This window comes from Callospermophilus lateralis, chromosome 14 (genome assembly GCF_048772815.1).
Source record: "Callospermophilus lateralis isolate mCalLat2 chromosome 14, mCalLat2.hap1, whole genome shotgun sequence".
In the NCBI taxonomy this organism is placed as follows: domain Eukaryota; kingdom Metazoa; phylum Chordata; class Mammalia; order Rodentia; family Sciuridae; genus Callospermophilus; species Callospermophilus lateralis.
The window spans coordinates 5,394,855-5,421,544 of NC_135318.1; the positions used below are offsets into that span (position 1 = coordinate 5,394,855).

General features: G+C 38.2%; 1 protein-coding gene across 8 annotated transcripts in view; it reads right to left on the reverse strand.

Annotated features, from left to right (window-relative positions):
- Positions 1 to 10,873: 10,873 nt before the first annotated feature.
- Kidins220 (kinase D interacting substrate 220) overlaps positions 10,874 to 26,690 on the reverse strand; it is a 102,759-nt gene continuing 86,942 nt past the window's right edge. For 6 of the 8 annotated variants that reach the window (XM_076833964.2, XM_076833961.2, XM_076833959.2 and 3 more), the window contains 4 exons: positions 19,373 to 19,504; positions 18,143 to 18,241; positions 16,221 to 16,457; positions 10,874 to 13,939 (listed from right to left, as the gene is read on the reverse strand). In XM_076833964.2, coding sequence (XP_076690079.1) covers positions 12,677 to 13,939; positions 16,221 to 16,457; positions 18,143 to 18,241; positions 19,373 to 19,504 — 1,731 coding nt within the window. In that variant the 3' untranslated portion in view covers positions 10,874 to 12,676. Of the gene's footprint in view, positions 13,940 to 16,220; positions 16,458 to 18,142; positions 18,242 to 19,372; positions 19,505 to 24,436; positions 24,470 to 26,690 lie in introns of all 8 variants that reach the window. The other 2 variants (XM_076833957.2, XM_076833956.2) reach the window with 1 other exon arrangement.

The window sequence follows — 26,690 nt, forward strand, 5'->3', positions numbered from 1 at the left end:
CTGAAACCTAATAGAAGTCATAAAACACACTTGAAGTTCTAAAGTACTTGAATGTTAAAATTATTGTTATGTAAAGAATTTGTTAAAGAAAGCTATGTCTTCTTAGGATTCATGGAGGAACTCACAAAACAGATGATGCAAGTACTGCAGACTTCTCACCAACGCAGCTCTGGAGAGGGCGAGGCAGAGGGCCTTCCCTGCAACAGAAGTGCCCAGGAATCTTCCTGCTGATTATCACCCTGCGGTTCTTCTCCTACCTTACTGGCTCCTGGTCTAGATCCCTCCCTCTTCAGTCTTCTTTTTTTCTTCCTTTTTAAAAACATTTACATTCTCTTTTCTGAACATGAGTACTGAGCTTTGTATGTTGGAATAAAACTACATGCAAGGCAAGCGTGAGGCCTTGGGTTCGATCCCTAGCACTACATAAAAATAAGCAAATAAATATAGAGATATTGTGTCCACTACAATTAAAAAAAATAAAAATTAAAAAAAAAGATTTTTAATCAGGGTAGGTACTCATCAACTGATGAGTGAATAATGATAATATGGCATATATACACAATGGAGTGTTTTTCAGCCATAAAGAAGAAAGAAATCTCATCATTTACAGGAAAATGAGTGAAACTGAAAGGTGTTATGCTAAGTGAAAAAGCTGGACTCATAAGCACTAGTGTCATGTGTTTTATCTTATATGTGGAAACAAACAAAAAGGATGACCTGAAAATAGAGGGAGGATTATTAGGGACTGGGAAAGGTGGGACTGGGGAGAAGAATGGACATGACACAACGTGTGCCTGTATGGAAATGCCACAGGGAGCCCCAGCTATCTGCACAATTAATGTGTGTTAACAATTACAATAAAAATCAGTGTGACTGGGGCTGGGGATGTGGCTCAAGAGGTAGCGCGCTCGCTGGCATGCGTGCGGCCCGGGTTCGATCCTCAGCACCACATACAAAACAAGGATGTTGTGTCCGCCGAAAACTAAAAAATAAATATTAAAAAAAAAAAATCAGCGTGACTACACTCACGGTTCTCTCTCTGCTCTCCCTGTGCTCCAGTGATCTCTTGCACCACTATCTTACCACCCTGGTTGCTGTGGTTTTATATCAAGTCCTGGGATCAGGTAGCCTGTGACCTTCTTGCCTCTGCCTCTGTCCTGCATCTGTTTGTCTCCCTGTTTATGTGTCTTCGTGAAACATTTCCCTCCCTCTCCTTCAACATAAAAAAGTCCATAAAATTTACAACAGTAGATCAAATAATATTTTAAGCAAAGCATTCTAGTTTGTAATAACATGACCCATCTACAACTTCCTCCCTGCTCACAGAAGGGCCGAAACAAGTGACCACTTTTCTTCTCACTCCACTTGTCTGTGACTGTCCCTTGAACACCAAGTGGGGGTCTGAAAATCCAGCCACAGACCTTGTTGGCTAGACAGAAAGGCACAGCAAGGGTAGCAGTTCATGGGCCCTTGTGCTACACACTGGTTCAGGTCCCTGCTCTGCTCTGAGTGTCCCTGGCAAAGGCGAGAAAGGGAATGTTTGCAAAGTGACTTCTGCCTTGGCACGCAGTGTGAGTGCTGCTTAGGCAGCACTGGTTGTCACCTCCCCTTCCTCATTTTTATTCTTTGTAGATGAAGAAGTGAGGCCAACAAACAAGTGACCATTTAATAAATAAGTCAGGCCTGGTCACTCAGCTCTGTGTTCAACCACAATTTATCGGCCAATCGACCATCTAATTCCATAATGGGTTTGATCAAATCAGTTATCTGGGAAGGCAAAATTTAAACACATACACAGAGACCCATTTAAAGCTATTCAAGTTAGTTATGTGGGTACCAGTGGGTACCAGCTCGGTGGAGGGGACCCTGTCAGCGACGACCGTGTAGCCAGAGGGATGTGGAGAGAAACTTAAGGTCAGGAGGGCCTCGTCTGGACTCCCAGCTGTAGGCAGTGAGGCACGGGAGTGGGGGTGTCATCAGGGGAAGCAGAGGATGATGAGAAAGCCCGGCACTGATGCCACCAAAACGAGGACTCCTGTGCGCTCAGTGCTTCCACTAGCCTGGCTCCCAGGGGCACTGTGCAGAGCAGAGCACTGCAGGAGTGGGGGGGCGCTGCAGGAGTGGGGGGCGCTGCAGGAGTGGGGAGCATTGTAGCCGGCACCTCAGTCAGCACGGCCAAGTGTGCCGAAGATCCTAACGTCAGGGGTCGCTCTGTTGACTAGCTGGGTGACCTAGGGGAGGGGGATCTTAACTCCTGAATCTTCAGTCTTCTCCTGTATAAAGATGCTGCTGCTGATGGTCATTTAGAGGACAGTCACAGAAATCCAAATGCATTATTATGTAAAAGCTTTCACTTTTGTGCCTCTCTGCAGTCACTCTCCTGTAACTGAGGGTCGTCAGGATACTTACTTTATGTGGTCACAGGATTATAAATCAACCCATGTGACAGGCAGCTCTGGCTCAGGGCAAGCACTCAAATGATCAGAAAGCCGATCCTATGAAACAGAAATGTCGCTAGACCACCTCAACCCACTGTCATTATTGATGTATCTGATGGTTTCTTGGCTTTGGTGACAGTTTTGTCATCAGGAAGGGAAAGGGTACTCATTTTGCCTCTTTTTCTTTCCTTAAACACAGTGATCAAAATCATTAAAAAAAAAAAAAAAAAAAACAACTCTGCAATGATTTTAAAGTAGATGTTATCTATTAACATTTATTGAGCACTAATATTGTTCAATAGTAAAGTGTAAAGAAAATACATACAGTGACATTTAGGATTATAATCTCACACACCATACTGACAAATGGGCATGATAAAGGGCAGGCGTAGGAGAGACCGACAACAGTAAGACTACGTAGACAATAAATATATTCAGCATTATGCACAAACTTTAAAATAGTAGTTTAATCCATGAATAATAGTGGGATGAGGGACATAAAAATATAGTCATTACTTTTTTAATAAAAAATTAAATGTTCCAAAATAATTGGCAGGGACAAAGATGTTTGGTGTTAAAAATATCAAGATTCCTTTTCTCTATAAATGTAATTTACATGGCTATAATTTTTTTTTAATTTTTTTTTTTAGAGAGAGTGAGAGAGGAGAGAGAGAGAGAGAGAGAGAGAGAGAGAGAGAGAGAGAGAGAGAGAGAGAATTTTTTAATATTTATCTTTTAGTTCTCGGCGGACACAACATCTTTGTTTGTATGTGGTGCTGAGAATCGAACCCGGGCCGCATGCATGCCAGGCGAGCACGCCACCACTTGAGCCACATCCCCAGCCCTGGCTATAATTTTTTTAAATATTTATTTTTTAGTTGTAGTTGGACACAACACCTTTATTTTATTTACTCATTCTTATGTGGTGCTGAGGCTCAAGCCCAGGGCCTCACACGTGCTGGGTGAGATCTCCATCGCTGAGCCTCAGCCCCAGCCCATGGCTGTAAATTTTTAAGAAACTTTTCTAAAACAACCCTTTGAGAAAACCCAAAGCCTATTTCTATTTTTCCATATTTTTATTGGTGCATTATAGTTATACATAATAGTGAGACTTGTTGTTACATCTTCATACATGCACACAATACAGCAATATAATTTGGCCAATATCATTCTCCAATATTTCCCCTTCCCTCCCCTCCTTTCGCCCCAGTCCAATTCCTTTCCTGATCTCCCTTTGATTTTCATGATATCCTCCCACCCTCACCTGCTGCTTTCTTTTCCTCTCTAGCTTTCACATATGAGAGAAAATGGGATCCTTGACCTTCTGAGTTTGACTTAATTTGCCTAACACAATGTTCTCAAGTTTTATCACTTTACTGCAAAGGACTTAATTTTTCTTTATGGCTGAATATATATTGTACAAATATACCACATTTTATTTATCCATTTATGTGTTGATGGTCACCTAGGCTGGTTCCATAGTTTGGCTATTGGGAATCATGCTGCTATAAACATGGTTATGCATGTATCACTGTAGGAAGATGACTTCAATTCTTTAGGATAAGCACCGAGGAGTGACACAGCTGGTGGTTCTACGCTTAGTCTTTTTTTTTTTTTTTTAAGAGAGAGAGAGAGAGAGAGAGAGAGAGAGGGAGGGAGGGAGAGGGAGAGAGAATTTTTTTTAATATTTATTTATTTTTTTAGTTATCAGCAGGCACAACATCTTTGTTTGTATGTGGTGCTGAGAATCGAACCCGGGCCGCACGCATGCCAGGCGAGCACGCTACCGCTTGAGCCACATCCCCAGTCCCACACGCTTAGTCTTTTGAGGAACCTCCACATTGATTCCCTAGCGCTTATCTAATTGACAATTTCACAAACAGTATAAGAGTGCTCCTTTCCCCCACACCCTCTCCAGTCCTTATTATTGCCAAACCCTACTTTAAAACAAGTAGATAATGCTGCTGGTGGTGTTATAACAAATAAAACTAAAATTCAAATATATCTTGGGAATATGTAAGAATTGACTTCCATAACTGGTAAAGAACATTAAGAACAAATATTTTCTCAAGAGTGGGCATTATGTAGCTACACTGCCTGGGCCTGAATCCTGGCTCTACCAATTAGGAGCTGTGTGACTTTGCAAAACCATTTAACCCTCTTTGTGTCTCAGTTTCTCAAAAATGAATTGAGCATAGTCATGACTATTGTTATAAGATTGTCATGAAAACTAAATTAGCATGTATGTATAAATGTCTAAGAATATTGTCAGGCACAAAGATATTTTTATTATAATAAATGTATAATGATACTTCAAATATCTAAATGAATGCAGAATGACAAATAACTGATAAAATACTTAGCATAAAAAGTTGAATTTGAACGATCAGCTGATCATGAGTCACCATTAACCCATTATATTGCTAAAGATACAAATGAATGTGACCATGCCATACATTAATATCATAATTTATTAAATCCAAGAAAGACACTGTCACATATAGGGTGTCTTATTAATTTAGGGACCATTAAGAAAAATATGCTGCCATTGCTTCTATTGATTGTAAAACACATTCTACTTTCAGACAGGTCAAAATGTAAAAAGAAAACCCAATGCATCTTAGAATTAAAAGAAATTCTGATACAAAACAAAACAAACAAACAAACAAAAAACCAACCCTGGGAAGAGTTCATAGAGTTAGATGGCAGAAGAGTTTGTTTGCAATCAAAAGTGCAGACCGTGCCTGATTGCCCACTGCGGGGGTGGGGCTGTATTTCTAGGACAGGAGAGCTCAGTGGAGGAGGGTTTAGCTTCTCACTGATGACCATCCCTGCTTCAGACAGGGATAGGGCAGGCAGCTGGGGTGAAGGCTACCAGATGCACAACTGCTACATCTAGAGCTACCAGAAGCCACCATGATTCACCATTGCCATTGCTAAGGGCTGGGGAGGGCCAGGGGTTAAAGAATCCATAGCAATAGAATGTTTATATTATCAATATTTGTAATTAAATCTCAAAATCAAGCAGATTCTGGGTGGATTTGATTGTCTGAGAGTTCTTTGAATGAAAGGAATTCTAGGGGTTGTGAATTTTGGTCTTCCTACAAATTATGCCACATTGGAAACATGTTAAGCTTCTCAGAAGCATGGAAAGAACCGACTTCCTGAAAACTACACTCTCCAAAAGTCTTTCTTCCAATTAGGTGTTATGATTTTAACAGACTTTCCTAACAGAATAAAAACTAGACGGCTGGGGATGTGGCTCAAGCGGTAGCACGCTTGCCTGGCATGCGTGCGGCCCGGGTTCGATCCTCAGCACTACAAACAAACAGAGATGTTATGTCTGCGGAAAACTAAATAAATAAATAAATATTTAAAAAAAAAGAATAAAAACTAGAGTAACATTTAAGAGACATCAACAGAAAGAATTAATTGCCGCTACTGTTTAATACTAGAAGACCACCATGTTTAAAGGCTATGGATAATTCATGTCAACTCTCAGTGTTCACCTGAATGGTCCCCTTCCTCCAGCACACATGGCCACACCCAGCTTCTGAGTCTCCCTTGATGCTCACAGGGGCCGGTGACATAGGAAGCCATGTGGACAGGGGCAGAAAGCATTGGGTGTATCAGGCCAGCCTTAACATCCCTGCCTCCCTCTCTTCTCCTATGGATTGACTGAGTGCAGAAGGTGGGCCACAGGGCTCCACAGCCTTGGAGGATGGCAGAGCCACAAGACCAAAGAGCCAGGTCCTTATGTCTGGATGTGAACTTAGGTAATACTGAATTTATACAAACAGGAAATAAACTTCAAATGTATTCAATCAATGAGATTTGAGGATTGTTGTTACAGTGGTTTGCCAACCTCAACACGATAGATTTTCAAATACATAGCGGTCTATTCATTATAAAATATTCGATATGGAGTCCTAGGTCAAACTTGATCAGTGGTTTGAGATGGGAAATGGCAGAGATGGGTGGGGGTGGTCACTGAAAATAACAACTAGCCTTAGGTTAGGTTTCAGGTTGAAAAACTGAACTAGATAGGGTAAACCTCCATCTCAGACTCTGCACTGGTCCTGATATTAAAAATTCTCATTACATATCCCATTTGGGGGCTCAGAGAAAACTTGCCCAACATAGCTAAGTTGAACTTCAACATATTTTAACATGTGTTCATATTTCAACATTTGTATTAGAACATATTCTAATGTAAAATACAAAATTGAACCATTTTAGTTTGATTCTAGAATTATATTGATTTATAAGGTCAGAATCTCTATGAAGGACCAACCAAAGGGCTTAAGGCATAAGAGAGGATTTTCAAATACATCCAGTAGGACACCTCACCTAGCACTTTAAAATGACAAAGCTTATCAAGACGGGCTGTGGAGATCCATCCTGAGAGCCTTTAACACAGCATCGTATTATTTCTTGAAAGATCACTGGAATCACCAATAGGAAAGCTTATGACAGGGTGGGTATAAACTGAGAGGGAGGGGCCTATAAAGAAGTAGGGCACAGATAGTTTTAAGGCATTCACCATAGGTCCCTCAAGACCCCATGTGGGATCTGGGAACAGAGTCCCCAGCTTTGCTGCCTTGGTTTAGATGTGCTTCATTAAAATTCACTTAAGCATGTGCTGACGTGCACAGGCTCTCTGAATTTTTCTTTTTTTTTTTTTTTGGAGCTGGGGATCGAACCCAGGCCCTTGTGCATGCAAGGTAAGCACTCTATCAACTGAGCTATATCCCTGTGGCTCTCTGAAATCTAGGATCTGGCCTGAATGCTTGCTGAGGTTTGGCATTCTCCTGTGGTACAGGATGAGCACAAGGCAACTGGGGCAGGGGTGGGGAGACTCCCAACACAAAAAGACTGAACTCAGGTAAAAGAGGGAGAAAAACGCAAAGAACTAAAAAAAAAAAAAAAACCTCTCAAAATAAAAAGTTTAATTTGCATTAAGTATAACAATATGCAGTCTACATATGCTCAGAAATACAGCTAAAAAGTGCAAGTGTCAAGAACTATGATAATTTTGAAAATAACCACCTAACTTTTTATTAGATATCTGACCAAGAAGATGCTGTGAGATCTGTCAGGTTTTGTAGATTATTTACATGCTTTTTGCTATACATCCGGGCTTTTACCTAAAATTTCATAAAAGGAAACTTCATTAAAACTATTTTAAATTCTACAACTACTGAGAACAAAGAAAACCGGTAGAGGTGAACAACTCTCTCATCCAGTCAACAGGATAGTGTGGTCACCAAATGGTGGACTGTGTCTTCTTCACCCCATTTGGTGAGGAAGGCGGCTGTGAGAAGTTAACCGAACAGTCAGGAGAAATGAGAGGAAGTGTTGCGTGGGTCTATGGGCAGGGTATTGGGATCTAGAGTCCCTTTTGCCTTGAAAGAAAATGAAGTAAATGAGTATAAAATGTTAAAATTAGGAAATGGTAGTGAATAATCAAGACAAGCTTAATTATTTCAAACAGCTTCTTAATTTGGATAAGGAGGTCACAGTCCTACATTTTTAAAACAATTTCATTTATTTGTGTTTTACTAATTCACTTTAATGTTATTCCATGTCTTGCTAAAATCCCGGCAAAATTATGAAAGGACTCCTAACACATCACTAAAATAAACTACACTACAAAAGAACCAGAAAGGTCAGGACCTGGGTGTATCCATGATCCACCTGACAGCTGATCTCCAAAGGCAGATAGGAACATGTGCTCTCACTGCCTTTATTCCACAGCATGATGTCATCCGTGCTTCTTGCTAAGTTAGGGAGGTATTCACTCCAGCTAGGTTTTATTGACTTTTAAATAGCTGTCCCACTGCTTTGGAAAAACAGATGGTCCCTCTTAGGATCTTCCAACTTCACAATGGTACACTGGATGGAAAACCCTATTTGGAACTTTCAATGTGGATCTTCTCTTGGGCTAGTGAGATGTGGCCACACACTCCCTCACGAAACTCAGCAGTGGCAGCAGCCTCCCCGCCCAGGTAGTCACCTAGGCCAAGGTGGACACTGACATTCCAAAAATGCCAAAAACCGCTGTCACTAGGCTGTGATGTTCAGTAGGTCAGGACTGTTTGCTGCAACTTGACACAGGAGTCACTCCTACCAGGAAGTGATCCTGCCCCAAGTCAAGGAATATCTGTGATCATTCTTCCTTCTTGACTAGCTCCCCGCCCCCCCCCCTTTTTTTTTTTTTGGTACTAGGGGTTAGACCCAGGGGCATTCTACGACTGAGCTACATCCCTGGCCCTTTTTGAGACAGGGTCTCAAGAAATTATTGAGGCTGACCTCAAACTTGCAATCCTCCTACCTTAGTCTCCTGAGTCCCTGGGATTACAGGAGGGCACCCATCTATTCTTATACATTATTTTCCAGAATGCTTCACTGTACTGAAAAATTAGGACACTGTTCACTCTACAACCACTGAGGCCCCACTCAAAAAGGGTTTCAGCCCAAATTCCAGAAAGCGCCTGTGAAGCGACCTGCCCACAGCCCGGAGCTATAGACACTGAGGAAGGTGTAGCAGGGCTCCAGCTTGCCACTCCTTGCACAGAAACGTTTTGACCATGTAGATGACCATGGTTAATTCCTAGCAATCATTCTAGATGCTTCTTGTCTATGCGGAATAGTAGCGAAAATATAAATTCTATAGTTGGTAAGAACTGTTTTTCAGTAACTGGCTTATAGCTAGTAGACCTTGAAAACTTTTTTTTTTTTTTTTTTTTACATACCTGTGTTTAAACTGGATCCTCTGAAGATCTATCTATCTCAAGAACAGCATTTTCTTCCTAGGTATGAAAGGGTTTAGAATTACATAAGATTTTTAAGTCTCTATTTAATCAATCTCAACCAGGGATTCTCAACCTTTGATAAGTGATGAGCCTTTTAAAAACCATCCATTGCTGGCTCACTGTTATGGATAAATTTCTATTTTCCCAGTTCATTTGTATAATCATGGCCTATGCTTACATTCTGAGGGAATGGCAGGGGGCACCACAACCTGGAAACTAATAATGCAAGCATTTTGGACAACTTGGCCAGGCCCTTCCACACTGCACCCGTCACAAGCAGGAAAGCCCCCCTACTTGTTGCTTCCCGGTGCCGGTGTCAGCAGGTCCCCAAGAGAAGCTGGGGGACAAAGGAGCCTGCTGCCCAGTCTCAGGTGTTTGCCAAAAATGCCAATTTTATTGCCCTTCCCTCTGCCTGTTTATTCCCAAGGTCACTCACCCAGGAAGTAAAGAGGACTGTGCCCTTTAGTCCTCCCTTGTCCTAGCAGTGCAGGTGAGTTACTCAGGAGTTAGCCAGGAATCCATGAATTCTTAAACTCTGGGATATTTCTAAAACAGGCTGAGAATTCCTGGTGTAGCCAAAAATTATGTGGTCTTAAAACATTTTGAATTTAGTATTTTAGCCAGAAAAAAAAAAGGATTTAATTTCATTCAAAAATTTCTAACAATTAGTATTTGTAAGAAAAAAAAAATCATGACAAGAAATACATTGTACTGCAGCACTACAGCATGCAAAAGAGTTCTCAAGATGAGAACTGTGAATATATTCTAAAATTACTTGGCTAGGCAATTAAAATCATTCTGACCACTACATAAATAAAATTTACAGAGGTAAAATATAACCTGAAGACAAATTTTCCTTTTAATATTGAAAATGTTGGTACGGCTATGAATGCTTAAATTTCCCAGTATAAGAAAGCTGATCCTTAGAACACTCAGCAATGTGAAACTTGTCTCAATTGAAAAATACCAACAGTTTCTTTTCATTCCCAGTCTTCTCCACTGAAGAGGCTGCACTCAGAGGTAGCACTCCATAAGGCCACAGTGAGCACATCTGGCTTGAGAGGGTGCTGCACCAACAGACCTGAGGCCTACAGTGGAGGGAGAATGATTCCTAAAATATAACACTCCTAAACGAGGCAGAACCTCAGGGATCAGCAGGACTACAGCATCAATTTTCTATCATTTTTCATCCAGCTTAAAGCAGAATTGTGCATACATGTGAATCAGACTGAGCTCTGCATTATAAATAGATATAGACACACACACATTGACACAAACTCAAAGGGATGATGGTGACTCAATAACCCATCTGGTTTGTCAATTTCTGCTCAGTGTGAAAAAGCAAACTTGTCTTGAACATTCAGTAATAAGCTAATATCCTCCAGAGATCTGGATAACCTGCCCCTTGGAGCTGCAGAAAAGCACCATCTAGTGCTCTTGATATCAACATGCTCTTGGTCCCTGAAGTTTCTGGAACACACCGTTGAGGCACTGGGACCTCAGAGCCAGATTCTCTCAAAAAGACTCACAGAGGCATTTTTACAACACTCTGCCAACTATGTGACTGTATGTGAACCTAAAGTCTTTACAAGCTCTAGATATGAACAAAACACACACACACAAATTACTGTATTTTTAATCAAAAGATGAATCATCATCACTGTAGTGAGCATAAATCCATGAGTCAGAATAGCATGCAATTTTTTATTATTTTCTAAATCTATTTGTACACTTAATACTCCAGTATTAATTTCACGAACAATATCAAGAATATCCTCCCCAGTGACAGTAAATTGCAACCACTCACCTAAAAAGGAACAAAACTCTGCCTCTGAAATATTTACTAATTATACAATATTGAAAATGAATAAACACTGTAAATGTTAAAATATTGAAACTTTAACATGTCTGCCTTTTTAAACATTTAAAATATTTGTTAAAAGATCATGCAGAATAAACACTTCATGAAAATGCTCCATGACACTCAAACATCAAGGCAATGAAACACAAAAAAGCAACTATCTGCACAATGACTGGGCACATAAATAATTTAATCAGCATAGCATATTAATAAAATTGATTAAGTGATAAACATCACAAATATAACACTAAATCTAGGTCACGCATCTGCGATCTCACCATCTAGAATCCCACCTGTGACTTAGGATCTACTGCCAGATTAATTCTCCATAAAGAAGTTATGTTAAACCGACAAAAAATTTTAATGCATGATGACAGGCTATACTTCTCTGGTCTACACAAAACTTAAATGTGATCATTCTCTTCACTCTGCTAACAATAAATGGAAAGTATAGAGTTTCATAGTCATATTAGTTTTACCTTTTTTTTAATTCTTGCTTTGTTACATGTCTTTAATTTTTTTAAATGCATTTTATTTTCTATAATTTTTCCCTGGAATTAACATGGTGATTTAGGAACAGATGAAGTAGACAAATTCTGCCCTAATTTAGAAATTATTCAGTTTTACCTAATATTGCCTTGCTATTTGTCACTAACCTGATTTCTTCATGCGCTCATTTCATTAATAATTAGTGCCTATTATTCATGTACCCCTAATTCTCCAGAGAAAGAATTCATGTTTCTTTCCCTCTGACTGCTAAGCTCACTAAGAAAAGTTGGGCATAGGTGAGAACAGACTAGGGTGGCTTCTAGGGCACAGGTGGATGGTGCTGGGATTTGAAGAGAACTCAGATACTATGGAGGTTATCAGTCTGCCCGCCCCTACCCCCAGTCTCCGAACAGCTCATAATGGCCTACTTATACTACTATGGGTACTGTTGGCTCACTTTCTTGTCAATTTTTAAAGCCCTTCTTGTTATATATTATATGGTTCTACTTAAAATTTAAACTTCTTTGATAAGCAATTTGACACTATATAGAACACTGATTCTCAATCTACTAAGTATTCCTTCACCTTTAATATGTGGGATACTCTAAAATATGTAAATTCTTTCCTAGATTAAACACCTTAAAAACAAAATTTGCTTTTCTGCTTCATCTAACAGCATGATTTTCCTTAAATGTTTGATGAATGAATGTTCTACAAAAGGGAGCACTAGTTTTTTCTTTTGCAAATTAAGCCCTTTAAATTCAATAAAACATTTCTGATCTATCTTTATAGCATGATCTTGTCTCAAAAAGTTTTATGGAGATATGTCCCAACAAAAGACTTTTAAAAGTAAGGTTTTATGCTGCTAAATATAGAGATGATAGAGGCTGGCTGGTGAACTGCCATTTCTTAGGTATCCTCTGTTGTAAAGCACATACTTCTTTCACCAAAGGCTTGACCACCTATTAACAAACTATAAATGAAATGCATACAGGTGATGTACATGATGGTTTCAAAATATAGGAAATTTTGTTATAAGTATAGTAATACTATTCCACTTTTCCTTGCTTTTCTTAAAGAATGCTTTCTCTTTCTTCTCCGAAAGCTGTACTATCAGAAGGTGCCACTGTATGGAGCTCCGGGGAATCTTTCGAGAGCCTTGTGTAACTTGAACGCTGGCTACGCTTGTGTGTCATGCTTTTTAGATTTTCATTCTGAACAGCAGTTGGGTTGGGACTGGATCCAGGCCTCAGAATGACTTGAGAAGTCTCCCTCATTCCCTCCATTTCATCAAAATTTTGATTGGCTCTATTAGCTGGAGCAGTGTTGTTGTTCAGGGTCATGGTACTCGGGGTTCGATTCAGATTATAGGTCTTCTGGCACGCAGGCCAGCTCTCTTCAGGGCTGCTAGCTATCAGGCTACATTCAGAAGGGCTTTTCTTGTCTTCTGAGCAAATGGACATCCGAGCTATAACTGGATCTTGCAGGCCACTCAAGCTATGTGGTATTCCCCTCTTCCCACTATGACTGTCATCTTCCAGCTCGATGAGGTTTGCCTTTTCAAGCTGAGAATCATCAGCTGCTTCATTGTGCAGAGAGTGATTGGGAGAACTTTCGTTGGATCTCACTCCTGAATCCGATGAATCCTTTTTGTCAAGGAGGGCATCAGATAAATATTCCTTAGCTTTAATGAAGGTTCTGATTGGCTCCGTGCTGTGTTCTGGAGACTTAGATGCTCTCTCTGCTTTGCCTTCAGCTTTTTTCTCTTTGTCATCTTTAAGCAGTGGAGTATTATCTGATTCTTCTGCACCAGATTCATCTTCATCACTTGGAAGTTTCTGATAGCGCAGTCCACTTCCCTTAAGCTTCAGATCTGTCTGGAAGAGACTGGACCTTTCTGAGGATTTCTTGCCTAGAAGTAGCTTACTACCCGACTGGTCAGATTTTTCATCCTCTTCAGTAATAGGATCCAGGGGTGAGGCATCATTAGTGGAAACCCCTGATGATGAATAATCTATAACATCCCCCCTCTTCATTAAAAATGATTTCCTCCCATCCTCTTGCTTTGGCTCACTTTCCTTCCCCTTTTCTTGTTCTAGATTAGAATGAATAGAGCCCCCTGATGAACTCTGACCCATGTAATACGTGCTATGTGGAGAAGATCTGCCACTAATTGTTGTAGACCCTGTGCCCCCTTCTAATTGGGACATTTGAGCAATATATTCTCTATATGCATCTCTATACTCGGCCTGCACCTTATCAGTAAGCTTTGAAATTTCAATACTGGAATCCTGGGAATTGAGACTCGAAAGACTTGGGGTTCTGCGAGTTTGTGACTGTGAAGACAGAAAAAAAAATTAAGAATTCAAATAAGCAAAAAAAAGAAAAAAGAAAAAAGAAAGACATAACAAACATCAGCTTAGAAAACATATATATACAATAACAATTTTAAATCATCAAAATACCAAGTTCTTTTAAAAGAACTCTACCTAACACATGTTAACGAAAGTGTGAACTTACGACTGATTCTACTGTTATTAGGAAGTTTTATGCAAATTTTAATAAAAGTAATTTATCATTAATATTTAAAAGTATAATTAAAGTTTATATTAACAAATAATACTAGCATTTATTTTCATAATGTTACATAAAGTCACCTCACTGATAAAAACTCCTCTTGGAAGAAAGAAGGACAATGAGAGTTAAGACATATCTCAAGACAAAACACTTGCGTCTTCAAGGCATGATAGAAGGAACCTGCCTCAACTTGTGAGACATGGAAGTTTCTGTCAAATTTCAATCCAGAGGAAAAAAATGTACTTCAAATGCCAAAGGGGAAGGATTTAAAAGGAATAGAGTATAACAGAGAAGACAAAGATTTCTAATAACTGCAATGAAAGCCATGAGGCCAGAAGCTGGGCCCTAGTCAACACAGAAAATGAAATAATTTTAAAAGTCTGACTTCCAAAATAAAGTTTTGGGATTAAAATTGCTTTAGATCCCACGAAAGCTAATAAATGAGCAATCTACAAAGTACAGACTGGGAAACAGCAGTGGGCTATGGAAGAAGAGGCATCACAAGAGTTTAGAAAGGGGCAAGAGCAAAGCCTGATCCTGGACAAGAAGCAGGGCAAAGCCTGCTCTGTGGAAGGTCCTGGACCCTTGAGAAGGCTCCGGACACTGTCAGACAGGAAGGACAGTGCCATCCTCCATCCACAGTACAGCTGTTCCCAAAGGCAGAGTGTGGCCCCTGACAATGCTATCTCCCCCACCCACCTTCATCCTCCCAAGAGTGCCTACGGAGCTGCCAAACCTCATGCAGGAGACATAACAGTACTCAAGGCAGCAGCACTCAGGGGACCCAATGTTCTTCTACGAAGCCAGGCATTAAAGAGATGCGCAAAATAATCCCATTCTCACTAGATTTTATTTTGTTTTGGAAAACAGCCATTCTTCAGAAAAATATTAATTATCTTAACATGTATTTAGTTTATTTTTAAATAAATTAATAAATATTTAGAAAAAAATTTGGTTTATATTTTTAACACAATAAATATTTATAGTTAAACATATAAACAAAATTCTTTGGGGTCCTCAATGATTTTTAAGAGTATAAAGGGATCCTAAGAACACTTTGAGGACTGCCGCATGAATGGGAAACAAAGAACTTTCCAGGTACAGATGGAAATACCAGGAATAGTAGAGCTGAGGCTGAGATTTCTTAAGAAGTTTTAAAAGGAATCCTAGGGAAACGAAAGGCACTATTGAAACACAGATAAAAGAATAAAATGTGGGCTTTGTTTATTATAAAATACATAATTTTATCTGTGTTAATATTCAATAATAAAATGGTTTCTCAACTTAAATAAGATAGAAAGAAGAAAAAGGATGAAAAAAGTATTTTTACTACTAAACAAAACACTCTTAAGAATGGTGGCCCTGCCAGGTACTGCTCTTCCTGACCACTCGTCAGCAGAGGTTCCTTATGATTTTGCTGTTTTCCTCCCTTGACAGCTTCTGGATCCTGCTGTTTTCCACTAGTTCCTCTTCTTATTCTGCTTACTCCTCCTCCTGGGTCTCTCACTTGTATTTCAGTTCTTGCTTCTCACCTGTCCTCCCTTTTCTAAGACTATCCCAAGGGAGATCTCACTTATGTCCAACAGCAGGTGACAAAGGGAGGACAATACCCACAAGGAGTGTGTGTATCCTGGAAAATCAAATTATAGGCTGGGTTCACTGGGAGGACGGGGCTAACTGTCAATGAAGATGTGCTTCAGGCAGTGATGAACTGCCCTCCCAGGAACACAGCAAGGGAAAGGCGAATCTGCAAGCACCCTCAGCACTGCAGCCCAGTCCTTCTTACTCTCCACACCATTGCCCTACTTTATTTTCACTGTTCTTGTCAATTTTTGAAACCTCTTATTTTTTCCCTATTTTACTGAATGTCCCTTACCAGGTGAACACAGCTGCCTGAGAGAAGGCACTCCTCTATCTTGCCCACTTGGGTACTCATTAAGCATTTTCAGAGGTGACTCTATTAGCATACTACTGTATTCTCAGTGAATCAAATACTGCCCTTATTCTTCAATATTATGACATATGCCATGCAGTAAATACCTGCCAACTTAGATTACTGTGACGCGGGGCGCCTTCATCTAGACCAAGTGTGTTCAGTTCTTCAAAGCTGAAGTTCAGTGTGTAAGGAGTCTGATTGGAAAGTTCAGTATGAGGCAATTCGCTGTGTGAAGACCGACGAGCAGATTCCCCATGAGGAATTGGGGCACTGGTGTTTTCATTAAGAAAACGAGGGTCTTCAGGGACCACTTGGTTTTCTGCATTTCTCATTTCTAATACCTTAACAGAAGAAAAGACATCATGTCTACATTGACAAATCACAATTAAAAACTTTACAAATAGTTTTTAAAAATATAACAATATAGGGCTGGGGATGTGGCTCAAGCGGTAGCGCGCTCGCCTGGCATGCGTGCGGCCCGGGTTCGATCCTCAGCACCACATACAAACAAAGATGTTGTGTACGCCGAGACTAAAAAATAAATATTAAAAAAAAATTCTCTCTCTCTCTCTCCCTCTCACTAAAAATATATATATATATATATATATATATATATATATATATATATATATATATATATAAAACAATATAAAGATATAACGGGAATGAGAAGGCACACATACTCTAAGTGAATTTCTAATGAATTTGTACTTTAATTTAATAACACTGAAAGAATGGCAGAGATCATCTAATATATATACAGTTCTTACTCTTAATTTGTCCATTATATCATTAGTTTAGTTAAAAATCTGAGAGCAAAACAAAATGCAACTGGAGTGTGTCAAAGAAACCCAGAGCTAGGGTATAGTCAAAGCATTAAAGTAGATTTCTATCAGAAACTATTGCAGTGAGGAAGACAGCCTCAGTCTAGAGCTGGCTCATCACAGCAAGGCCAAGTGGAAATTCACAGCCAAGGAGCAGGGAGGGTTTGGTTGTAAAGAGGATTCTGACTCAACAGATTTTACAGAATGCTTAATGAAGGCAGGGGAGGGGAGGTTGGTAGGCAATGAGGAATCTGATCAGATACCAAAAGCAATCACATGTTGAGGCCAGGGGTTCCTTCTAAACCAATTAACAGGGATTCTTGCTAGAACACAGCCAAGTAGGCCTGGTAATGCTGGACACTGAGGGTTGAGGCCTGGAGGGCACATAGGGGCCTGATTAAGTAGGGAAAAATGAAGGAACTTTGGATTGTGCAGAGGGGAGGGAGGGGAGGGGTGGGGCTGTGAGGATGGGAAGGACAGTAGAATGAGACAGACATTATCACCCTGTAAGCATGTATGATTACACTACTGGAGTGACTCTGCACCATGCACAGCCAGAGGAATGAGAAGTTGTGCTTCATTTGTGTACAATGTGTCAAAATGCATTCTACTGCCATGTATAACAAATTAGAACAAATTAAAAAAAAATAAAAAGTCCATGTTAGTTAAAAATAAATAAAGAGAGAGAGAGAGAGAGAGAGAGAGAGAGAGAGAGAGAGACAAACAACAGACACACACACACACTCTTTGGCAAGTGAAAGCATGGAGAGTTGGAGAGTAGTCTCTTCCTCAGATTTCTGGGAGAAATGCCCCAAAAGGCAAAGATTACCACATACTGCTGTGTGTACTCTACATAACACAGGATGTTACACAAGTATAAAATTCAATTAAAAACACTTTTTGTGTAGTGTTGGGACTTGAACCCAGGGCTTAGTACATGCCAGGTTAGTGTTCTAGTGTTTGGGTGCACCCCCAGCCCTTTATAAATTTTATTTTGAGACAGTGTCTCAATAAATTGCCTAGGTTGGCCTGGAACTTGTAATCCTCCTTGCCTCTGGCTCCCCAGTAGATGGGATTACAGATATACACCACCACACCAGTTTAGGCCAGTGCTTGTTGGTTCTGGTTTTATACAATGTTGTAAATTGTAAATAATTTAATGTTTTAATAACAGTGTTATCCATTCATAATAAATATCTTACTGTGCTTCTGAAAAGGTGCCAGTCTCCAAAATTCATACTCATTTCTTTCTTCAGTTCATCGATATTACACTGAGCTAATACCCGGCCATTTATGTTTGCCTGAGTAAAAATAAAATCAAGTATAAAGACAAAGTGTAAAATATTCTGAATCACTAGTGATTAACAAGTACTCTTATATTTGGTTTTAGAGTCATTAAAGACTACAAAGGTTGATCTCTAAAAGGTTATCATCCACAAGACAGTAACAAACAAGCTTAATTTGCAAGTGTCAAGTATTCACATAAAACATCACCCTTCAGAGATCCACCCACAAGCTAACTCTCCCAGCTAACTCCAAAACTATTTACCCTGCCATGGGTAGCAAGAAAAATGTTAGGGTATATATATAAATGTAACTGTGGAAAAACTGACTATATCTGGACTTGGTTGACCTCAGATAGGAAATGACTTCCCTGCAACCCCAGGCATCATCAAACTGTGTGGCAGAAACAGGATCTCAAAAGAGACTTCCATGAATGCATTAGCCTTGCAAGTCCAAAGCTACATGCTTTCATTCATTGTGACAGGATCATAAATCTTATATGTCACAAAAATGTGAAGTTGTGGGAAATGTGTTGCTAGTGTGACCTACTCTGATAATTACTAAATATACAAATATAATTATAGGCCGAGTATTCTTATCCAAAACACTTTTGACCAAAAGTATTTCACATTTCAGAGTTTCCAAATTTGGGAATACTAGCATGGGCTTTTGGCATTGAGTAGTCCTAACCTGAGAATCTGAAATCTGAAATGTTCTGAAATCTGAAACTTATATTGATCCCCATGTCCAAGAAGCTTCAGACTTCAGAGGATTTTGGATTTTGGGTTTTTAGGTTAGGAACACTTCAACGGTTATTCTCAAGCTTCATGGGAAAAGATGTTCACCTAAATGTGCAGTCCCTTAGAGCTTTCAATTTCTCATCAAGGCATTTTTTTTTTACTTATATTAGGGCATTTTTTAAAAAAATAGCATTGTAACTCAGCTACTTTCTTTTGTCCATTTGTAAAATAAGAGCTAAAAGGGCAATTTTAGGACACAAAATTATGGCTCCTGCTTTTCATTTACAGCCTTCCTATTTCAGCAGATAGCCCCTGTTTGAGAGGCTTGGTTTGAAGTATGCCCCGTTCAGGGCCTTGTCTTCCACACCCGCAGGCCGTCTCCACTGGGCATAAGGATGCGCATATCACCTTTTTGATGGTAGCACAGTACTGAGGCAGCATGCTCTGGTCCAGCCCTTCTATTTGTTTCAGTTTCTCACATACGGCATCCACATTCATGGAATTCAATGACAGTACGGTTCCTGTGCCTGTGCCTGATCCCTAGATAGGTCAAGGAAAAATACATGCATGAATACCATCTAATGCCAGATACATGAGGTCATGTGACAGAAAAATCATTCAGTTACATTTCTGAAATAAACACAACAAATGCATGTAACATGGTAAGGAAACACCACTGGGAACAGATTTAGCTACTGTTTTACCTTAACAAGTAGCTTTTATTATAGCAGACACAGCCTGATCAAAACCACTTTTCTAAACTAGAATATGGCCTACACCAAGTTCTCCAAGGTTTATAGCCTATTCTCAAGAGAGAAGGGTCTTCAATAAGAGAAAGGACAGCTGGTTATAGTGGTATACGCCCATGATCCCTGTGACTCTGGAGGCTGAGAAGGGAGGATCACAAGTTCAAGGCCAGCCTCAGCAATGTAGCAAGAACCTGTTTCAAAATAAAAAGGGCTGGAGATATATGTAGCTCAGTGGTAGAAGAGTGCCCCCTGGGTTCAATCCCCAGTACTGCAAAAAGAGGGGTGGGGAGAGAGGTGAGAGGTTAAAAGGAAAAAAACATGAAAAATTAGTGATGCTTATATTATAGGACTACAAAAGATCAAGGGATCTAAAACTTTCCCTTCTAGAATATGTACAATGATCATGTAACTCTCAACAGTATTACTGCTAAACACATGTGAAAGTAAATAGAATCTAGAGCTGTTCTCATTTAAAAAGAAACGTCAAAATAATAATTCTAGTACTCAATGAAGAAAAACATTTGTTGTGATGACATACTATGGATTTGCCTGTGGTGCTCTCTTCAGTTATGGTTGTGCACATGGAGGCCCAGGAGCAGCATAAACAGTGCTGGATTTGGACCAGAACCCAACTGACGAGGTTTTATAATTTCCTATTTTCTTTCATACAACTATTTTTGAAGATGTTTTGGGAACTATAACCATAATACAGAGAAGACAAACCAACTGATATAAAGGATAAAGATAATGACATTTCAAAGAATCTTCCTGTTTACCGTTCAATCTAATCTTCAAATGATAAATAAGGTTTATCATATCCTCAAGGGTATATTAATTTATTAATATTTTCTACTGCTTTTATCAGTATCTGGACAAAAAGTAGACTACTGTGTAGTTAAAAATGCCTGTTAGGCACTTGATAAACATTGTTTGTCATGTGAAAACATAACATAGTATTCTTACTACTAACTGACAAATACATATATACACAGTATACATACAGCACATGCAAATATTACATATAAGCATAAATACAGCCAGGGAAGCAGATGCTATTGAATAGACAGTTGGAGTAGTAATTTTCTAAGTGTTAGGAAGTCTTATCAAGTTTATGAAGTATTTTACAGGCTCATAAAAGTTTATAAATTAATTACCTAGAATACACATTTCTCTAGACACATTTACTTAAGGTTTTAAATTGATTACAAATTTAAAATGTTCCATATATTATACTGTCCAGGGCTGAACTGCTTTTAAAATATGAATGGCAAAACACTAGTTCTTCCACAATTTAGTTTTAATATCTCTATATAGAGTTCTGTTTTCTGCCTGGATGAGTACAGCCAATATTCAAAGTGTTAACTGTCTACTATCTACTATGGCAATATTTTCTATGGATTTTTAGTGCCAAGCTTGTTTTTTAAATTTTTCTTTTAAACAGCTTTACTGAGAAATAATTCACATGCTATATAATACTCTCATTTAAAATATTCAATTCAATGATTATTAGGTCAATATTTATATCACTGTGAACCATGACTACAATTTTAGAACATTTTCATTACATGGAATATTTATTCTAAACATTTTATACCAGCAGAATCCTATGTGACCTTTTGTATCTGATTTCTTTTTCTTACCATGATGTTTTCAGGGTTCATCCATGTTACAACATGTAACAATCAATATTTCATTTTTTTTATTGCTGAATAATATTTACTCTGTGTGTGTGGGGGTACTGTAGATTGACCCAGGGTGCTCTACCATCAAGCTACATTCCTAGCCCTTATTTTTAGATTTTAGTATTAATTAATTAATTCTAATTAGGTATATACGATAGCAGAATGCATTCTGATTCATTGCATACAACTACAGCACATTTCATTTCTCTGGTTGCACACAATGTAGCATTGCACCATATGTGCAGTCATACATGTACCTAGGGTAATGGTGTCCAACTCATTCCACCATCTTTCTTGCCCTCACCCTACCCCATCCTCCCCTTTGCCCAACCAAAATTCTTCCATTCTTCCCATGCCCTCCCACTGATTATGGATCAGCATCCACTATCAGAGAGAAGATTTGGCCCTTGGTTTTTTGGGATTGACTTACTTCACTTAGTTTGATCTATTCTTAAAGTTTGAGACAGGGTCTTGCTAAATTGCCAAGGCTGGCCTTTTTTTTTTTTTTTTTTTTTTTTTAAAGAGAGAGAGAGGAGAGAGAGAGAGAGAATTTTTAATATTTATTTTTTAGTTATTGGCGGATACAACATCTTTGTTTGTATGTGGTGCTGAGGATCGAACCCAGGCCGCACGCATGCCAGGCGAGCGCGCTACCGCTTGAGCCACATCCCCAGCCCCGAGGCTGGCCTTTTTTGATGCTCCTGCTTCAGCCTCCTAAAATCCTGGGATTACAGGCATGTGCCACCACTGTATGACTACATTTATCTTTTAAATAATCTTTAATTCTGTTTTTCAAATTATTTTATTCCTCAACCTGTTTCCTTGCTCTGGATACATTTGCTTTTTTTGTTGTTAAAAAAAATCACAAAAGAATAGTTTAAGCAACATAATAAATGATTGTTGTGCTGGATTATAATTCATATATGAAATAAATATTCACACTCCCTACTGATATAACTAAATACTTAATACTTTTAGAAATCCAATTAATAAATGTGAAGAGAGAAGCAGAAAATGACCACCAATCAAACATCACAATAATGGAGGTTGTACTCAAGATCCACCAAAGGATGTTAAAAATCATGGGTAAGAATAAATAGAAACAGGACATTTTTGGAGTTTCCAAGTATCTACTCCAAAATATTTGTTAATATGTAAAGAAAAAATAAAGCCCTACAGTGTTGAAACCTGGTAGATGTCACCCCAACCAAGTGACCCAGGTTAGCGTTCCCAGTGGCAAGGCTTATGAGTGTCAGGAACCCTCTACCATGAGGCACTGGGAGGCCACTCTGTCGTCTTCTTGCCATGCACAACCTCTTTCCACCATGCAGAAACATCAGAGAAACTCAAATTGAGGGAGCCCCTATAAACTAACTGTCCAGTATTATTCAAAAGTGTTAATAAATGTTATGAAAATGAGGTAAGATCAGAGAACTATCACAGATTAGAGGAGACTAAGGAGAAATAACAGAACATAACTGGAGAGGCCCCTGACCAGAAAATAATATAAGTGGAAAAACTGATGAAATGCCAGCAAGTCTTAGTGTAGTACATAGTATTGTACTAGTTTTAATTTCTGCCTCTGATAATTGTGGAATTATAAAATTCATTAATATTAAGGGTATACCATTTTTACATCTTTTCTTTAGGTCTAAAATTATTTTTATAGTAAAATATTGTTTAAAAAATCCCAAGAGCGACCTGGGGACATAGCTCAGTGTTAGACAATGTATGAGGCCAAATAAAAAATTCCAAAAGAACTCTCTTTCAGGGGCTGGGGATGTGGCTCAAGCGGTAGCGCGCTCGCCTGGCATGCGTGCGGCCCGGGTTCGATCCTCAGCACCACATACAAACAAAGATGTTGTGTCCGCCGAGAACTAAAATAAATAAATATTAAAAAAAAAAAAAAAAAAGAACTCTCTTTCAGATTAAGCTAAGACAGTCAAGTATAACAGAAATAAACCATATTAACTCTGTCAACTAGGGTAAAAAGTATAAAATGACAGACATACATGCAGAATAAGATTCCCATAATTCCATCAAAACTACAGTCTGACTTTTGATTATCTATTTATATAAAGTTGGACTCTATCAAGGGAGAAATTATCAATTAGCAAAACTGTGTTATAATGTTTCTTTGAATAAAGAAAAAACAGTAATTACCTGCCAGGTCTTTTTTCCTAAAATAATCATAAATGATAAAATTATTTTGGAATCAAATAAATCTTATAACCAAAATAATGATTTTTGGATAGAAATTCCATTTTTTAAAAAAAGGAGAAAAGAGTATAAAAGTGATAAGGAAATAACAAAAAGCATATTCAATAATTCAGTAGGCAAATTCTTAATAGAAACTAAATATATTACTTTTCAAATACAAAAAATAACTCAAATGATATGTTTTAACATTTACCATGCATTCTTACTTAAAATTTACCTGTTGTAAGTAAAAAACAGATCACTTTAGCATATTGATTTTATAAAGCAGAATTTACTTATTAGAATATTTTCTAATTTGGGGCTGGGGTTATGGCTGGGTGGTAGAGCGCTTGCCTCACATGTTTAGGCCCTGGGGTCGATATTCAGCACCACAAATAAATAAGCAAATAGAGTGAAGGTGTTGTGTCCATCTACAACTATAAAAAATATTTTAAAATTTTTTCTAAATTGTAAAATGCAATGTAGCAAATGTTAGTTTAAACTGTTAAATATAAACTTCAAAATGTGAACAAATTAGAATTTTTCCAGGTATAAATAAGCAACAAAATATTAAAATTATTTTTGGGTAAATGTTTCATCTTATATTGTAAGTAGATTTAAATTGTACTCTGAAATGTTATCATCTTTGGTAAATTTATTAAATGAGCTTAAAATTGATTAGGCAGAAATGAATGCCATGCAAAGGCTGAAAGCAACTGTTGAAATACATCCGAGGTACCAAAACAAGCAGAGGTTTGTTAACAGCCAAGCATGAAGAGGCCAGTGACTGCTTTTAATAGTCTAGTAAGGAAAGAAGGAGAGCTCACTCAGAGTTGCTGTACCTGTCTCTGTCTGTTAAACCCAGAGTCACTCGGCTTTAAGGAAGGAATAAAACAGAGTGAAGGACACGAGGACAACATCACAACCACAAGCAGTGTGAACCCAGGCAGCACCCTTGGCATGCCTCATATTTCCCCTTCACTTTGAACAAACCACCCTGACAGCATCACAGAGCAGATGATGCATACATGTGTGCACATGCGTGCGCGCACCCACACACACTTATTTTCATTAACATGCACTTGGTAATTTTAAAGTTATAAAATTTCTCAAATTTTTTTTCTATTTTCTATTATTTTTCTATTTAAAATTCATATTTTCTATTATTAATCATGTACCATATAGTCAAAAAGAAAACTGGGAAATTAAGTCTGCTATAAAAAGTCAATATTCCTCCTATATATAAGTTTAGAACTTAAAAACATTTATTAAAAGGGCTTATTTAGCTTATTATATGATTAACTTATAAAATAAAATATCATGTGGATAAGATCAAACCATGTTATATGCATATAAGAATATGCCACAATGAAATCCATTATTGTGTATAACTAAAATATACTAAAAAGTAATTTTTAATTGCCAAAAAAAACCCCAAAACAAATTTCTAGCTGTATTGTAGTTAATTGTCAGAGAAACACTTCTAAATGGAGGTTTGTTTCATTGGGTATGTAGACCATAACAGATGACCTATAACACCATATCAAAAGAAAGGCCTTAAGAGTCTCACAGTCCAAGAAATCACAAATGTGATGGAGAGAACGCACATACTATGATTAACATAGTATTAGTTACATGAATTTTTTAAAATTCTAATTCAAAGCAAATAACAACTGCTGTTAATTTTTTCTATATGTATTTAATTGGTGGAAAGTACTCTTGGTATGTTTAAAACAGTCTAAAGATGATGACAATATTCTTCATTTACAACATCACTTTAGTAAAACAACAGTCAGGAGTTCTGCTGGTCTAATGTCAGATGTCTTTCTTTTAACATAATATCTGGAACTCATCATGAGAATCCCATTTTTACATTTATATTATCAAGCTGATTATAAACAAAATTTCAAAAAGTGACTATCTATGGATATTTGCAAAAATATCAAAAAAGGAGTGCTAATGAAATTATGCTTCACTATAACATACTCAAATCACAAGAGAATGCTACTCTTAACTTAGTTGGAAAATGTACTCTCCAAAGTAACTGAGAAATAATAATTTTGTCAAAGTTGACAGATAAAGTTTAGTACATTCCAAGGGAAATATTTTTTAAAACACAGGTATTACACAATTACAATGAATATGATTTGTTATTTTTTAAAATTTTACATGTATTCTCAGCTATAAATGGTAACATTACTGTAATATATCTGGTGAATTTAATTGAAGTTTATCAATTGTTTAGGAAAAAGGTTTCTTAATTGAAATCTGACAGGAAAGACTTTGAAGCAGGAAGTAAAAACACTTTTTGCTACACTTTAATAAAGGAAAAAATGAACTGAAATTATTCAAATGAAAACTCGTTTCTAAAAGTGTGAATGATGTCCACGTTGGTTTTGCCACCAGCTCCCAGGACCCCTGTCCAGAGCACCTGGTCTAAGTAAAACCTATTGTCCCAACTCCTTACCCACAGCATCTTTAACTTTCTTGTCCAAGTCTTCTCCTGAACAATGAGAGACATCTTGGTTTGAACACATACTTTGAAAACAGGATGTAAGTTCTAAGCCAGTGGTGGAAATATGAATTGTCTACAAGTGAGCCCCATCTTTTTTTACTTGGTCACTCCATGAACTCCTGTTTAATGAAAATCAAGACCTTCATTTTTAATGCCTTTATTAAACAATAGTTTTCTTCAATCTCTGCATGTAAGAGCACAGTGGAAGCTGTGTTATTGTATTAAAGCTGCATTTGTAATTCTGAAGTTCTTTATGTTTAAATTTGGTGCTATTTATTGTCATGCTTTTTCAACAAGGCATAAAGTGATCTACAGATGTCTCAAAATGTCAAGAAGACAAGAAAGAATGACTTCTTAATATTGCTAACTCCCTTGGGGGCCTTCAAGGCCACAGCCAGCCATAGAGGGCAGGACTTCTAGCAGTTGTTACCTGCTATACCCTGGCTGGCAGTGCCTTGCATGCTCAATTAATGTGTGCTGAACAATGAATGACCACACAGGCACTGCGGTACTCCAGGCTCCATCAGTCAGGGAAGGGTAAAAGGATAAAAAATGCCATGTTATTCCTTCCTTTGAAAAAT